The sequence below is a fragment of the Anticarsia gemmatalis genome, chromosome 21 (genome assembly GCF_050436995.1).
Source record: "Anticarsia gemmatalis isolate Benzon Research Colony breed Stoneville strain chromosome 21, ilAntGemm2 primary, whole genome shotgun sequence".
Classification (NCBI taxonomy): domain Eukaryota; kingdom Metazoa; phylum Arthropoda; class Insecta; order Lepidoptera; family Erebidae; genus Anticarsia; species Anticarsia gemmatalis.
In genome coordinates, this window is record NC_134765.1 from 6,901,258 (window position 1) to 6,917,555 (window position 16,298).

The 16,298-nt window shown below is 33.9% G+C and overlaps 1 protein-coding gene across 4 annotated transcripts in view; it reads left to right on the forward strand.

Moving 5' to 3' along the window:
* Positions 1-16,002, forward strand: part of shg (DE-cadherin) — a 225,246-nt gene extending 209,244 nt beyond the window's left edge. For 2 of the 4 annotated variants that reach the window (XM_076128200.1, XM_076128202.1), the window contains 9 exons: positions 1,279-1,476; positions 1,786-2,002; positions 2,776-2,994; positions 6,823-7,047; positions 7,889-8,019; positions 8,326-8,461; positions 10,185-10,391; positions 12,068-12,223; positions 12,532-16,002. In XM_076128200.1, coding sequence (XP_075984315.1) covers positions 1,279-1,476; positions 1,786-2,002; positions 2,776-2,994; positions 6,823-7,047; positions 7,889-8,019; positions 8,326-8,461; positions 10,185-10,391; positions 12,068-12,223; positions 12,532-12,653 — 1,611 coding nt within the window. In that variant the 3' untranslated portion in view covers positions 12,654-16,002. The remainder of the gene's footprint in view (positions 1-1,278; positions 1,477-1,785; positions 2,003-2,775; positions 2,995-6,822; positions 7,048-7,888; positions 8,020-8,325; positions 8,462-10,184; positions 10,392-12,067; positions 12,224-12,531) is intronic. The other 2 variants (XM_076128201.1, XM_076128203.1) reach the window with 1 other exon arrangement.
* The last annotated feature ends 296 nt before the right edge of the window (positions 16,003-16,298 follow it).

Genomic DNA, 16,298 nt, shown 5'->3' on the forward strand with positions numbered 1-16,298 from the left:
GCAAAATCCAAAAAAGAATTTCACTAGAAACGCTTAATTGCAAAAAAGCAACTTAAAATTACTTTCGCACGTTCATTATAAGAACTCCTTAGTTAGCTAATCAAAGGTTTCTAAAAGGCTTGCTTACTCATTGTCTTCAACGCTCTATTAATTTCAATCTACATATTTTTGGAGAAGATTGATGAATCAAAAATTTCCTTAGAAATTAGGCAGACGACCGACTTTTGGTAGACAACGGTTTAATTTCGTAGGCGAAAAATCTCTTTTCGATTATTTTCCTAAAGTAATTTCGTCAAGAATAGTTTTCAGTCCAACTTAGTTTTATATCAGTTTAATCTAAAATGTATTATGTCAAGTCTCATTTGATTTGCTTGAATTGAAATGAAGTTAGCTGCTAGCACTATTGGTCTACTGCTTATAAAAATAATGTTTTGTATTAATATGATATAATCGAATGTTAATAAAAGTTAGTTTTGGCAGTTGCACCCGTTGCACTAAGATACTGCTTTAAGTACCGACAACGGGCATCATAGAATATTGCAAAACAATATTTAATTTCTTTAAGTAAACGGTGACGTCTCAACAATCTTAATATATTGTACACACACCGGATAAGCATGCACGTTTCATGGGAAATTTCACATCATAATAAATGTTCTCACTCTCTTCATAGAAATAAACGCGTAATAATATTGTCAAACTACCCGCCCGTGTATGTGTGTGTTAATAAAGACCGTTGAAACTTGCGCACTAAGTGGCCACAGTGTTTAGTGCCCAAGTCGCGCTGTTTATCCCGACCTTGGCCCAAATTATGCTGACGGACTTGGGATTCATTGGGCTTAGTTAACGAGTTGCCGGTTCGCGAGTAATTGGCCGTAGTAACATTGTAGCTTTAACTATTTCTGGAATGTTGCAATTGTATGATGCGATGAATGGGTGTGGCAAAATACATTGAATGAGAACGACCTATATTTGCCGTCAGAATTGAATGAAAACTTTCCGAAATATAGGCACAAAAGAATCCTTAAATATTTTGATTATAAGTTTTTCTTTGCCAGTCTTCATAATATTTCAAACCTAACAAGACAGGATATAACTAATACTCATTCTTATTCTCATGTAAAAGGCCCATCTTAAAGCGTACATTTCCTCAAAAGACTTTCTTTCCCTAATTCACGCAAATTACCCCGACATAAGTATTCAGAACATTACTCATCCGACCGATATCTATCTCATGTGTACCCGTACCACGCTCTAAACGACCTCTCTTTCTAACAGGGTACGAGTAAAAAGGACAAGTTGCATCGGACTCTCGCTCGGTTGTACAACACGTCGATGGACAATGTAGATGTGTTTACCGTTTTTACGAAGACGACTGTGAAGGATGTGTTCCTTGATGTGCGGTTTTCCGCACACGGATCGCCTTATTACCCGCCGGAGAAATTGGACAGCATGGTCATCGGAATACAAGAAAAGGTTTGTTAATTTTTCTGAATATTTTGTATATGAATGTATGCCTATTCAATTCTCTTTATTTGAACTTTTTAATGGTCAATTTGTGGCATTTAACCATTGAATCAAAATGAATAAGCCGCTCATGGCACATTTAAGTCGCAATTCTGATGATGCCTTTTAATCGACTAGCCGAATTTGGGTGCTTTACTCTTGAATACTTATATAAAATCGCAAAAAAACGAACTACAAAATTATGAAGCTCTTTAAATTTCCTTTAAAATTGCTCATTGATAACCTAGAATTCTTCTTAATCCCACTTTTCTTCTGCAGCTCGAAGAAGAACTCCAATCCAAGATCTACATGGTGAAGATCGACGAGTGTCTGATAGAGAAGGAGCAATGTGAGGACGCGTGCCGTAACGTGCTGATGAAGAACAACGTGCCATTATCTGTGTACACCAATACTACTAGTTTTGTAGGAGTATCTGCCAGGGTGGAGTCTGAATGCACGTGTGATGTGGTGGAACCTCTCGTTTGTTTGAATGGAGGTAAGTTGGTTGAAAAATCATTTTTAAGATTGTTTGTACTTAGTTCTGAGACATAGTTAGACTTAGATTTAGTTTTATACAAATTAAAGTCTATAGTTTCTGTGGTTGTGGGGGAGAAAGATGAAAAAAAAGAACAAAGAAAGAAAATGTAGAGGCAAATCGGCAATTACCACAGGTGGCGGCCATGTCATGTGATTCTTGATATGCCTATTTTTTATCACTCTAAACTAGCCAATTTAAGCCTTTTAGTTAATATAAGGCTTTTAATTTTAGTTTGGTAGTTACACTATTGTTCCGTTGAGGTGCAATTTCTCACAAGTAACAAAATGCTTCCTTTCAAACTGAAGCCAAAAAACCTCCTGTTCTTACTCCATTCTTCACTAAATTGTCTATTAAAACTAGCTCCTCATTTTGCGGGAACTTGTAATTATACTCAGCAGACTGTTTACAGCCTATGTCCTTGTTTAGGGCCCATAAAAGTTTGTGACAACTTGTCTACTAACATTTTGACGGATTATTATCACAAAGTTTCTAAATTACATTCTCACTCAATCACATTTATGACATTATAACAAGCAAAATGATAAAAGGACCATTCTCCCTACTACATTGTTGTCTGTCTGTTTTTACGATTTTATTACTAAACCAATGAACTGATTTGCACCAAATTTGGCTGTGAGTTAGTTTAAGAGCCATAGTCAAACATAGTCTTGTTTTTTTTTAATAATTGAGCCGAATTACGCGCAGGAATTAATTCATTTATTTGTCCCTAGGAACTCCATTCGCGGACAAATGCGAGTGTCCCGAAGGTCTCTCCGGGCCGCACTGCGAGCAGACATCCATCGGTTTCCATGGCGACGGCTGGGCTATGTACGCGGCACCACCAGCTTGCCAGGAAGGTCACGTGACATTGACTGTGACGTCACACTCCAGCAACAGTCTCATCTTTTACCTGGGACCTTTGAAGCATAATCCTCTTCTTGAAGTGCAAGGTAAGAATATAACAGCACTTTTAAAGAAAACGAACTTGTTCAACCATTACTTCAAGCTGTTCTTTTAGTTTTCTATATGATATGCTACATACAAAAATATTAGACAAAGCTAGATCCTGTATGTGTGCTATCTTAAATTCCAAAGAGTTACCGGGTTTTTTATTTAGGAAATCCTAAATAAAAGCTACCACTAGTTTGTTTTGCATTTTTATAAAGGACCAATAACACAGTAACTCATATTCTATTCATAAAAAATCCTAAAGCCCAATTCGTTTTACTTTGATCGCGGAACAGCAAAATACCAATATACATAAAGCCCATAATCCCTTAGCAAAACATTTAACGTCTAAACTCATGCATAAAAATGAAATATGTTTCTAAAATCAAAATCCAATTATGTAGCCCTCGAAACAGCGTCATTTCGTCGCTCTCCAATTAGAAAGGAAAAATGTCAACGTGGACCCTTCTGATGCGATTATATAATTTTAACTTGTATTTTGTATCATTTTGAACCAAATTGTTATTTTAATATCGCAATGGCTTAATAGGAATCGATTTGGGGTATATTACGGTTCAGAGAGTATCAATGTTTTGGGCAATTGGAAAAACGGAATGTATAATGAATGTATAAATTGCGATTCGAAATTATTAGTCCCGGGTTGAACTAATTGATTTTTATATTTACGTATTAACGCTCTATCTTTTTTGGGAACCTGAAAGAGTTTACTGTGATATTTATAGTTAACCTAAATGTATACTTCAAAAATAAATTATACTAAATTGCTTATAAGGTATCTCCAAAAATAAGTTTAATTTTTCAACCAAACGAGAAACTTAATCAAATCGAGCAAAATTTCTAAATCCCGTTACCCAAAATAACCTAATATATTTAGTTAAATTTCAAATCTAAGTTAATAAGGTCGTTTAAATTAGTTTTCTTCGCAATGTATTTCTACGGCAGCAAATATATACGGGCGAGTGCCAAATTGGCAATCTAGTTAAGTGGTGTGTCCACATCACCCAGTGCTTGTTGGGAACGGTTAATTTCTGTCAACTCACTTCCCTCCCTTGTGGACGTTTACCGAGAAACATACTTCAAGGAATATCTTAATAGTGCTAACTTTGGAATCATTACTGATAACTGGTTCTTAGTTTTTGTTAGTTTTGATATTAATTTATAGAGGAAACATTGCTTGATTTTTATTTGACTGTTTTTTTTTTGGGTGACAACAAATCTTTTATTTTAGGCAGTTGACAAAGATTTTTGATTAACTTATTTAGTAAGGAGTCGTTAATAAGAAACAGAGTTATCATGATATCTTTTCTGAATAAATACGTGGTAAAAGCAAATCGCGTAGGCTTAGTAATTACTGGGCCATGCTCATGACCAATTTTGTACAAAAATGATTCCAATAAAAACAAAATCGAGACATCTAAATTGAGACAGCTTACAAAAGTAATCGTGAACTTTATTTTTGAGTAATCACGCAAACAAAACGTTTTTAAATAATAGTTATTTCACAAAATTGGTTAAAAACTTAACTCAATTTAAGTTTTTTGTTTCTTTGATAGTATTACTAATTGGAGTTAAAGAAAAGTAAAAGAAAAACATTAATGTTTTACAACTTAGGCTAGACTTAACAAGTTGGGAGGATTTCTTTAAGTAGGCGTCGAGTATGCTTTGTTCATTACTTAGCTTTAACTTTTTACTTGTCGCTATAATTGTTTTTTGAAATTGTATTTATTCGAAAGTTTTATTTAATTGTGACATTGTAAAATATTTTTCATGATTGCTGGCTTCTTAAAAACAGTTTTTGGAAGAAATAAAAGTCCCTCAACTCGCACTAATCTAACGTGAGAGGCACAAGGAAAAACCCGTCTTTCATTCCTAGAGGAGGCCTATACCCAGCAGTGGCACAATAATAGGACTAAAATATATCCATATTGATAACAGTCTTTGGTTGACAATAGTTGCAAAGGCATTATTAAACTAAAACTGAACTAAAACCATATTTTATAGTAAAAAGTCGTCATACGTAAAACGAACTGCATAAACAAGCAGCAAAGTTCACAAACCTGCCACTAACTACAAAGTACATCAACTAACAATGAACATGTCACACAAGATTGCCGTAACTACTTGAATAATGATTTCCTTCACATTCAGACCGAAAAAATTGTCCCTCTATTCTCGTAGCCAATCACAGCGCGTTGTCACGTGACGGCGATGAAAGCAGCCAATCAGAATGCGACATTTGCATTCTTGGGAATGTGACGTATGTCCTTGTGGTTAACGTGGCTTTATCGGGCTTTGGAGTGACCATGATTTAAGGATCATTGTGGATTTTTTGTTTTGATAGTTGGTAGGTGCGTCCGTAAGCTCGTCGCCTTTCCATCTGAGTTATGAGAGACTTTATGAAAATCCTATTTGTAGTATTGACAGAATAAACAGTTTGCAGCGGAATTGCAGTAAAACAGTAGCGCGATTCTGTACTTTTAAGTATCGAGGGTTTGACATTTAAAATGTAGTGCAAAATATTTTCTGGAACGCTAAAGGCACTGAACTGGCTGTCGTACATTTTTTTTCGATAGCTAGCCGGTTGGCGGTAGTCGATAGTGGTAGATAATCGCGGTACAGAACTCTTTGATTACATTAGAAGTCATTTTAAAATGGTATGTCCAGTAAAACATACTTATCGTGAATTTATAATCCCAAAATATAACAAAATCATGATAAAAAAATCTTCCATTCACCTCTATCAAGAACGATTCCCAAAATCATAGTGGGCCTACAGTTGAATGTTAAGGCTGTAATGATTTTTTAATGATCACGTAATGACTGACAGCCGTGGCGTTATGATTTATGAAAGCAACTATCGCGTGATAGGTGCCTACCTACTTACCTTTGTTATGTAATTATTTTCACCCTATTTTAGGGGTGTCTTGTCTATCAAAGGGTTCTCGAGTTTGAAAGTCATTCTTAATAACATTTGAGTATTTTGTCTGGATGTTAACCAGAATTCATACTAGCTTATTTTAAATTCTTCAAATGTAACGGTTATGTCTGGCATTTATGTTACTTATATGTATATAATATTGGAGTATTAATTGTGTTTTTTATGTACTATTTTCAAAGCTTGTTTATAACAACATTTAAAGGAATCGATACTTAACCTTTAAAATATAATTTAACTTAACTATAACTTAGATTAACCTGATGACATGTGTCAAATACAATTAAATAGTGAAACTAGAAGAACTTTTTAGTTTAAAATCATTCCTTAACAATCGCATAAGGTGGCAACCCTATGCCCAATACACCTAGTTTATCCATAATGAATACACCATCCGTTGTTGTGGAAAACATTATTATATTGATTGTTATTCTGAATAATTACAACTTTGTGTTTCTTTCGAAAGCTTTAGCGACGCTTACGACTTATTTTATTTGTATAGTAAGTTCATATGAGAGGTATAACAGCTAGGAATGCCGTCGGATATTTTTATTATAGAATAAGTCATACTTTTTAGAAATTATCATTTTCTTACCTAAAACTAAACTTTTACATCGTTTTAATTGGATTTTAACTTTTTTGTCAGCATAGAGCGCATTATTGTATATTGTTTAGTCATTACTCCGAATGAAACGGGACATAGTATAGCTAGCCCAATCTAGAGTAAATTTTTGGTCAGTTTCAAGCACATTTGCGCTGTTTCTATTGTTTATTTTTACATTTACTAAATTCTTTGGCTAGCAATAACAGACTGATATATAGGGCACATCACAAAAATATTAAATGGCCCACTAATTCCTAATTTTGTCAACAGATTTCATGTCATTGGAACTGGTGGAAGGTTTCCCAGTGTTACTGGTGAACTACGGCACAGGCACCACTCGTCTCAACAACAGTGTGGTCCAAGTAGCTGACGGCAAACCTCATCTCATTGAGATCGTGCTCATGAGAAGTAGCATTGAAATGTTCGTGGATAGATGCAAGCTGTCCACTTGTATGAGTTTAGCGGCGCCGACTGGACCGAGGGAGATCTTGAATGGTAAGTTTTGATATAGCTTTTGTTTTTATTGTTTTAAGGGTGAATTTCGCTTGAATATAGTGATGTTTTTTTGGTGAAGTTACGACTGTTTAGAGTAAACTGTGATAAGTTAATAGGCAACGGATAGATCGGATCGATTTTTTTTCTGCCCACCGTTCGGGCAAAATCATTAGCGGGTCGTAGGTCGATCCGTTGATGACAGTAGATTTTTATCGAAATTTTACCTGTGTATTTTTTCTTTTAGCCGTTTAAGTAACCTTGAATACTTAAAAAAAGTTTGACTAATCCTCGTTATTCAGTGAACTTAATCAATTTTAAACGTTAATTTTTAAATTTGTTTTTACTTGTTTACATACTAGGTTCCAACTAAATGAATTTAACATAACACGATTTTATTACTACTTGAAAGTACTTGACAAAATCTAGTTTAAAATGTTTCTAAACTTGTCATTGAAATGACGAAAGTAAATGTTGTTAAAAGTTGTTTAGGACTAAAGTAGAATAATATATTTTCATCCCATTCAATTTCGGACTTCAACACTCAATGTTTCATGAGTTAGTTTAAAAAATCAATATATTCAACGTTAACTTTTGATTGCAATGTGAAGATTTTGCTTAAGGTCTTCTGTCTTACTAGTGGTCATTACTCATAGTAGTGTAAAATTGATCACATCGCAAGAGTCAATTTAAGCTCTGCTGCAATAATACAACTTACAATGTTTTCGTAAAATAACTTTGTAATGCAATAGTTATTCTTTATAGTAGTATATTACGTTTCCTCCTTTATTTTCTCTTTTTCTATTCGAATTCGATATTTATTTTTTGTTTGTTTGTCCAACAGTAAACGGTCCCCTCCAACTGGGTGGTGCGAGCATAGACCTACAGAATCTAGCGAGGACCTTCGGCTGGAAACACGTGCCCACCAATCAGAACTTCGTCGGCTGCATCAGTAACTTTACTTATAATGATTTCGTAAGTATCAACTTTAGATTTATTTATACTTAGATAATAATTCCGTTTATTCGTTTATGGCAGTACTTTCTTAATTAATATTATATATTGATTCGGAAAGCTGCAAAACGATATCACTCGATACCGCCTGATGGTTGTAGAAAATCGCCTCTCTGGGATTAAATTATGGACGAAGTGTTAATACTTCTCAACTGTTTATGTGTGATGTAGACATACATAAGGCACTCAAGGCACAACTATGTGTGACGTAGACATGAGGCGCAATTTCATTACTTGCATCTGCTCACAATTCATTTTCTCCAACAGATGTACAACCTGGGAGAACCGTCACTACACAGGAACGCAGACCCTAGCTGCCAACGTTCCATGTTCACAGCAGTCACCTTCGGCATTGATACCAACTTCCTCGTCGCAATACTTGTCTGCATTGTCATATTAGCAAGTAAGTTATTGTATATCATAACTTTTAAACTCTCGCGTTGCATGTTTAATGTATAATGTATAATAGAATACGGGAATTAACGCGAACACGCATTTTACCTTAAAATGCCTAACGTTTCGGCGCAGGTTGCACTCGCCGTGGTCCCAGGCTGACTGTTATTGTATATTTTACCTAATTCATTTGATTACGAGATGTCCTGACATCGAAACTAATAATTAGTATTTTAAGGTCACTTTTTTTAAATTGTTTACTGAATATTCTACCATAGAGAGTACGTAGGTCTTCAATTTATCATGAATTAATAGACAGTAAAAATTTATCAATTCAAATTGTAAAATAATCTTTGAAAATGTGTGCGTAAGACTAAGGTTAAATCTCTTAAAATGTAATAGTTTAAACCTGTAGTTACTTAGAGGCCTAGTTTTATTATCAACAGTCCATTTTATTCCTGTAAAAAACAGCCTATTATGTAAAAAATAAGTCAATGAATTAAAGCGAGGCACAGCTTGAATATTTCTAAAAGTATATTTACTTTTCCGAGTCGCTTTCAAAGTGCTTTTCTAGTTAATGAAAGTTGAAAGATTACAGAATAGCCGTGATGTTGCGAAGTAAGAATAGTTTCATTATTTTTATACCAGGACTTATTAATTATTAAAAAAAATAGGAGCTCGTGGCTTAGTTAACAACAGCAGCGCGGATCGATCTCTGAGGTTAAGCTATTCTTGCCGAGGTTGTTCTGTGGATGGATGACCATCTTATACCTATCGTGTTCCTCCGTGTTGCGAAAGGCACGTTCAGAAGCTTGAAAGTCTGACAACCAGTCTTACCGACGGGTATCCTGTTATAACCCAGGTAGCTGGTAGATCCGATAGGCAGTCGCTCCGTGTAAAACATTGGTTTTCAGCTGCACCCGGTAAGACTGGAAGTCGACTTTAACATAGTTGGAAGAAAAGCTAGACTGATATAATATTAAATATGAAAAAATATTACCTTAGTTGCGAAGTATGGTAAAATTTCGAATTCTGAACTGAAAAAGTTATTTTATAACGTCAATCATAATAAAGTGAGGCGCGCGAGTTTAGGGCTCTCGTGTCAGGCCTAGTATTTGTGACGGACATTCTTATTGATAGCCTTTATTGGTTATATTGATACAGTATCTGAAAGGTTTGCGTTTTATTTAGAACTTCACAGAGTAAGTAATACTGAAAAAGGTTTTATTATAAAGAGCTTACTTTGACTATTTCAAATTCAATAAAATGATATATGATTCTAATCATCAAAATCGGTTCGTAAACGACGAAGTTATCCAAGCAAGCAAACATAAAAAAAGCATAGAATATGGAATAGAGAAAACTTCTCCTCTTTTTTGAAGTCGGTTAAAAATAGCTACACGCGGGTCTATTAAAACAACTCTACTCTTTCCACCTTCGAGTATAACAAACAGGTGATGATGACGACGTTATAAAATCTTATATATAAAATTTCCATTTTACAATTTTAGTTACCGTACTCCTTCGCAACGGCTTGACCGATTCTCATGAAATTTTGTGAGCATATTGTAGGTCTGAGAATCGGCCAACATCTATTTTTCATACCCCACAATTCTTTTTTTATTTGTATAGCAAAACAACGTTTGGCGGGTCAGCTAGTATATTTATGATTTTTATTCTCAACCGACTAGTATAACCAACATTTCAGAATACTAATCATATTTTTCCTTCAGTTCTCCTCCTAGCAGTAGTAGTCCATAGACGAAGAGCGGACGCGTGGGCCGAGAAGGAATTAGACGACATCAGAGAAAACATCATCGCGTACGAAGACGAGGGCGGCGGCGAGGGCGACGCCGGCTACGACCTCCACGTGCTGCGGCAGATGTATGACGGCCCGCTGCCCGATACTGACACGTTCATGCAGAGCCGAGGTGAGTCTTGTAAGTGTCCCTGCTTTTGTTGTTTTGTACTTAGATTGGTGAATGGGTTTAAGGAGTTATTTAAGTTATATCAAATCAGTGGTGAAGAATTTGTACTTATCTACAGACGTTGATGAAAATTATTTCAATACACAGATTTAGATAAAATGGTGTAAGTATGTGATGTTTGATGTTTCTGTGAGCCTCTTCGATACGAAGTGTAAATAATTAAACGCTTTTGAGAGACAGTGCGCTGATTACGCGCATGAAACAGTTTCTTATGCTACTAAATAGTTGTAATTAATGTTGTTCCAACATAAAATAAATATACACGAAGAATTGCCGTTTGAAGTGTATTAGTTCTGATGATAACATAAACTTTCTAGTTTACATCTAACAAGACGTCTAAAAATAACAAAATGCCCCTAATTTATAAAGACATTTCACCACACCAACTTGGGGATCCAATATCAATTTCTGTCAGGCGCAAATACTAAAAAATAAAGTACGTAATAAGGACAAGAAGTCATTTTTCAAGTTGTCTCTTTTGGGTCAATGGGGATCGTTATTGAAAAAACGAGATGGCGATAAAGTACCGGCTGCTATCTGATGCCATCGAGGACAGCTTTATTACCAACGGATCTCTATTGATTATGAAAATAGTTCAATCGGATGTTATTAGGGGCTTCCAGGGTTTTTCAAGAGATATTCTCGTACATTCAAGGCCTATTTTCATCATATTAAGGCTTCGCTTTTGTATTATGATGTCTATAAAGATAGCGATGTTTGTTTAATATTTTTCGGAAGAATTGAGCCATTTATGTTTTCCTTTGAGGATTTTTTTGTACTACAATGTACATACCAATAAGAATAAAGACTTGATGTATCCTTTCTAAACAGAACGAGATAAATGCAATTTCTGACAATAATGTATCGAATTTCATATGGTTTTAGTTATACGCGATTTAGATAAATAGAATATGTATGCTTAAAATTTCGAATATGCTGTTCTATTTATTCGCAATATACATAGCTCTTTTAAAATCCAATACATCATTTAGTCTAAACAAAATACATGACGCACATTTCGTACAAGCACCTAATTTGACATGACCTAAGTAACCCTTCACTGTTCAAGGTGACTTGACATCGATTACTTTGTTACTAGCATGTCTATAATGGCTTCATAAGCCGTAATAACATACTGAGAGTAATTATAAAACAGTTTAACTCTTTAATTGATATTCCAAACTCATAATTTCCAAACGTTTTACGATTAATATTTTAATTGTTATTTTGAAACTCAATTTGCTCACTGATTTCTCTTGAGGATTGCTTCTACTTATATTAAACAAACAATAGATACTAGTTGATCAATATAATTAATATTTTTGTGCTTTTACAAACATAAAAATCATGTATACCGATCGCTGAAAAAATCTGGATAGATGAAATTGGTGTTGATCCCATTACATAACATTTGGTCCAAATAGATTTCTGGGCATTTTTCCAAATTGATTTTTTAAGCTTTATCTTTGGAATTATTTGCGGGGCAATCATTAAATAACACTATTTTAAAGCCCGGTTCTTCTTAAAAATGTGTATTGACTCCTCTCAGAAACATTAAACTGTGCCTTGGTGGTCAAATGCCGGCCAAAAACTTACATTTTCTTAATTTTACTTTTTGTTTCACGTAGGTTTGGTAGGAGCAGCGCCGGATATATCCGGTTTCCTGGACGACAAGAAGTCGGTTCTTGACCGGGACCCGGATATCACGCCGTACGATGACGTGCGTCATTACGCGTACGAGGGAGACGGCAATACTAGTGGCTCGTTGTCTTCGTTAGCTAGCTGTAAGTACTAAATATTTAAAATCTTTTTTTTATTATTTTTAAGACCTCGTATCATATAAAAAAAATGTGTGAAACAATGTATTGTGTACTCTGCCAGGTATGGCAACACTCAAAGGGCTTATTAACATTTTATTAGTTCTAGTAAATAGTTTATCAACCAGTTTTATGTTGAAACTTTGTTGTTATTAATCCATTTACTTTTTGCAACAATAATTTTGCTTTCATCATGAGGTCATGAGGTCCTTTTTTATTTATTTTTTCATTAGTTATTTTACTACGTTTTTTACATATTTTTTGTTTCATCATAGGTACGGACGACGGCGACTTAAAGTTCAACTACCTATCCACATTCGGTCCTCGGTTCCGCAAGCTCGCGGACATGTACGGCGACTCGGATGATGAGCGGCCCCACGAAGAATCCTGGTGCTAGCGCCACGCCTGGCTCGTGTAGCCATCCCCTGACTGTACGGCCTAGGCCAACGTGATGTGATCAAGACCAACATTCGAGATGCCTTATTCAGTGACAGTGACAAAACCCCACCGCGAAAACCGTTCCATTTTATTTTAAATCCTGTGATAAGTGTTTTTATCGATCGATTTTCGAATAACGACTCATTTGACACTTGCAAAATGGCGGCAACTATGACAGATGACAGCTGTGACGTTCGCGTTTTATTATTGCTACGTAACTTTTTAAAGTTTGTACTCGTAATAAAATACGTTTAGTCATCGGCCCGTGATGCTAATTACTACGTAAAAGTTTATATTTTTACAAGTTATTCATGTTATTAATGGCAGCTAGTAACATTGATTTTCTTATGAACTAAAACAACTAATTTTGTATTTAAGTACTAAAAGCCAATGATTTTATACATTGCAGCTATTGCTAAGTCAATTTATGTACTGAAAATGTTGACATTTTATTGTTTTTATACTTTTGAAGTTCTTTACATTTAATTCACACTGCGTGTCAAATTATTTTCAAAAGTTGACAGTATTATGCGGAATAAGTAAAATACATTTCAAAAGTGGGTTAAAATAACTGATAATGTAAGGTATAACTGGATTCATAAATAAATAAATGGTGGAACGTTTCTAGTAAAGTTGCGTGTTTTAGATAACGCATTATTATATAGAAATCACATTTAAATGTTAAAGGGTTTTTAAGAAAATGACTGATGTAACGTTAGGCATCGTTGTAGATACGCCTAAATTATTTCTTGTATGTAATTTTAATATAAAAAGTTTAGGACATGACTTTGAGTGACAAGTGTAAGAATACAATTGTATGTAAGACTTTTATACGTATTATCCATTTAGTTTTATATTACAATAGGTTCCCTTTAGCATAGTCAAACGGTACGGGAACTATTCATCTTGTAGTCGCCCATTATTTTCTCAAAAACACTTTATAAAAAAAACGACAACTGTTTCAAGTCCAAGAAATAACAAAAATGTTCAATTTGTTTTTAATTCGAGTTTATGTTTTTGAAACACGGGCAGACTCGAAAGATGGTTCCTACCTTAATTATTGAATAGCGAAGTGCCATTATGTGGATGAAAATTATTTTAAGTCATATTTTATTTGTGAAAAGCATTTGTACCGTTACAATGGCCTCATATTATAGATGTTTTTTGTTCTTTTGTGATCATATTTTGTAAAACAACAAACTTAGTGTATTTTTTTATTTGTCACACAGTACGGTGTGAGTATGGCAACATTATTTTTTTATTTTTAATAAGCGTTTTTTAAATGTTATATATTAGTTTCGGCTAAATATAAGAAAGTCTTAATCGAAATATAATAGTTATAATTGTAAATATGTACATTGATGGGTTAACATTGAGTGTGAACTAATATTCAGTAAATTAACTTTTGTATGGTTAATATTAGGCGAATATACAAGGTGTCTTATCATTATGCATATCAACGAATTGTAATATTAAAAATTATCCTGTAATCAGACCGTTGTTTGGACATGTTCTCAATGTGACATATACCTTACTGTAACCGTAGTATATTATATAGGTAACTATATGTATGTAAAAATATTTTTGTTTCGACCAATAAAAAATTTAACTCGCTATCTAAAATTGTCGGTGTTGAGTAGTCCAAAAGTTAGCTATTTTGAAAAATATTTATTTCAACCAATAATTGCAAATTGTCTTCAATTAAAACAAAGATTATGATATTTCAGATAGGTATAATAATTGAAAATATTTTTATTTGATTGGAAAATAAATTACTACTGTTGCAAAATGATTTGAAAATTAGACACTTTATTTACATTTAAATGACTATTTTTGTATGCCCTTGTAAAACAGTTGAATGCATGCCCCAATCGATTGGACAGCATGTTGGCCTACAGATTGGGACATGCATTTGACGCTTTAGTAAAGATTTCATTCGCCATATTTCTACTGTTAATTCTTGACATGTTGTTTTGTGATTAGAATAAGTAGGATTATTTTTTTATAATTTTGATACCCGATTAAGCTGTGTACGTATTGTATGTCGTATATTATTTGACGTAAATAGTAAAATAAATAATTTCCAACATTTCTCTTTGAGTTTCAACTTGTGACGTAATAAAAAATAGTGCAAGACGTAATGCATTCTTGTATTGTCGAAGGCAATAATGCACTAGTTTGGCAGATATTTGACTTCCGATTTTTTTTTATTACACAAAAATAATTTGTGTTTGGATGTTTGATGGAGCACTTTAAATAGTAAAACAAAGTGATCAGTAACGCGATTCTCTACCATTATCGACTGTCGAGCACCGGCTAGCGATCAAGTTTTTTAATGAAAACATCATCAGCGCCTTTTGCGGGCCTCGTCAAAACTATTATTGCAGCTCATTTTAAATGTCAAACCCTCGATACTCGATAGTGATGAAGAATCGCGATACAGCAAAATAGTAAATTTATTGTCAATTTTTTATATCCTTTCACATAACTCGAAGAAAACAGTCCAATAACAGACTATGACAAACGATGCATTGTATTTTAAGTTACGCTAAAAATAGTTAAGAATTGATGTATAAAGTAAATTGATTACATTCCAATATAAAAGTTAAATGTAACGTTATTGATCAATTACTCGTACTTAGGCATTGTTGGTGAACATTTTTTTAAGACTACCTTCAAAAATGCTCACCCACAAACGAAACACTGCCATAAATTAATAATGTCCTATGTAAAAGTGCTTTTATGAAGAGAGAACGTTTTTTTATTTATTGATTTCATGACTTATTTTAAATTACAACTTTAAGCGATTAAGTGCCTTTTGTTCCGTACGAACATTATATTTTAATGTCATACTATTTTATATTGTACCTATTAGGTACTTCTACAAATGTGTTCTTTGGTTTTGTACACTCGCGGCAATGAATTTCGGAAGTTTATTTTGTGAAGTAGAATGTAAAAGGGAGAAGATTGAATATAATTCATTGCTCGCGAGTGACCAACAGTTTTTTCGATAACTATTTTGAGACAATCTTTCATTTGAAATACCAACGAACCGCCTTACTTATGATTTTAATCTTTGACATTTTTTTTATTTTAATAATATTTAGGTGAATGTATGATATATTGGATTTAAGTACTGTAAGTAAAGAGTATGTGTACCTAATTATCTGAAGTAAAGGCGAATGATAAGGTAGGCGTGTGCGACTGAAGATTGTCATATTATAAGTATAATAGGCTGGCTTGGAACTTTCTTACATAGACGTTTAAGTATTCAAGGTCGTTATTGGAATAAACGAAAACAAATAGAAGTCTTTTATTTTTTATTTCACTACCCTTAAACCTACAACATTTTCGAACAATCAGAATTTATAAAACCGTAGTATTTGCCCTTCGATTTTGTCTGCGTGAAGAAAGGAGAAGGCAATTATGTGTTAATTTAGATGATAAACTATCTGTGTACCAAATTTCACAAAAAATCGTTCAGTAGTTTGAGCTTTAAAGAGTAAAAAATATACATACACCCACCATTTCGCATTTTGCGCATTCATTACAATCAAAAAATGTTTTTTAAGAATTCATGGTCTAAATAGATGTCCGATACTGT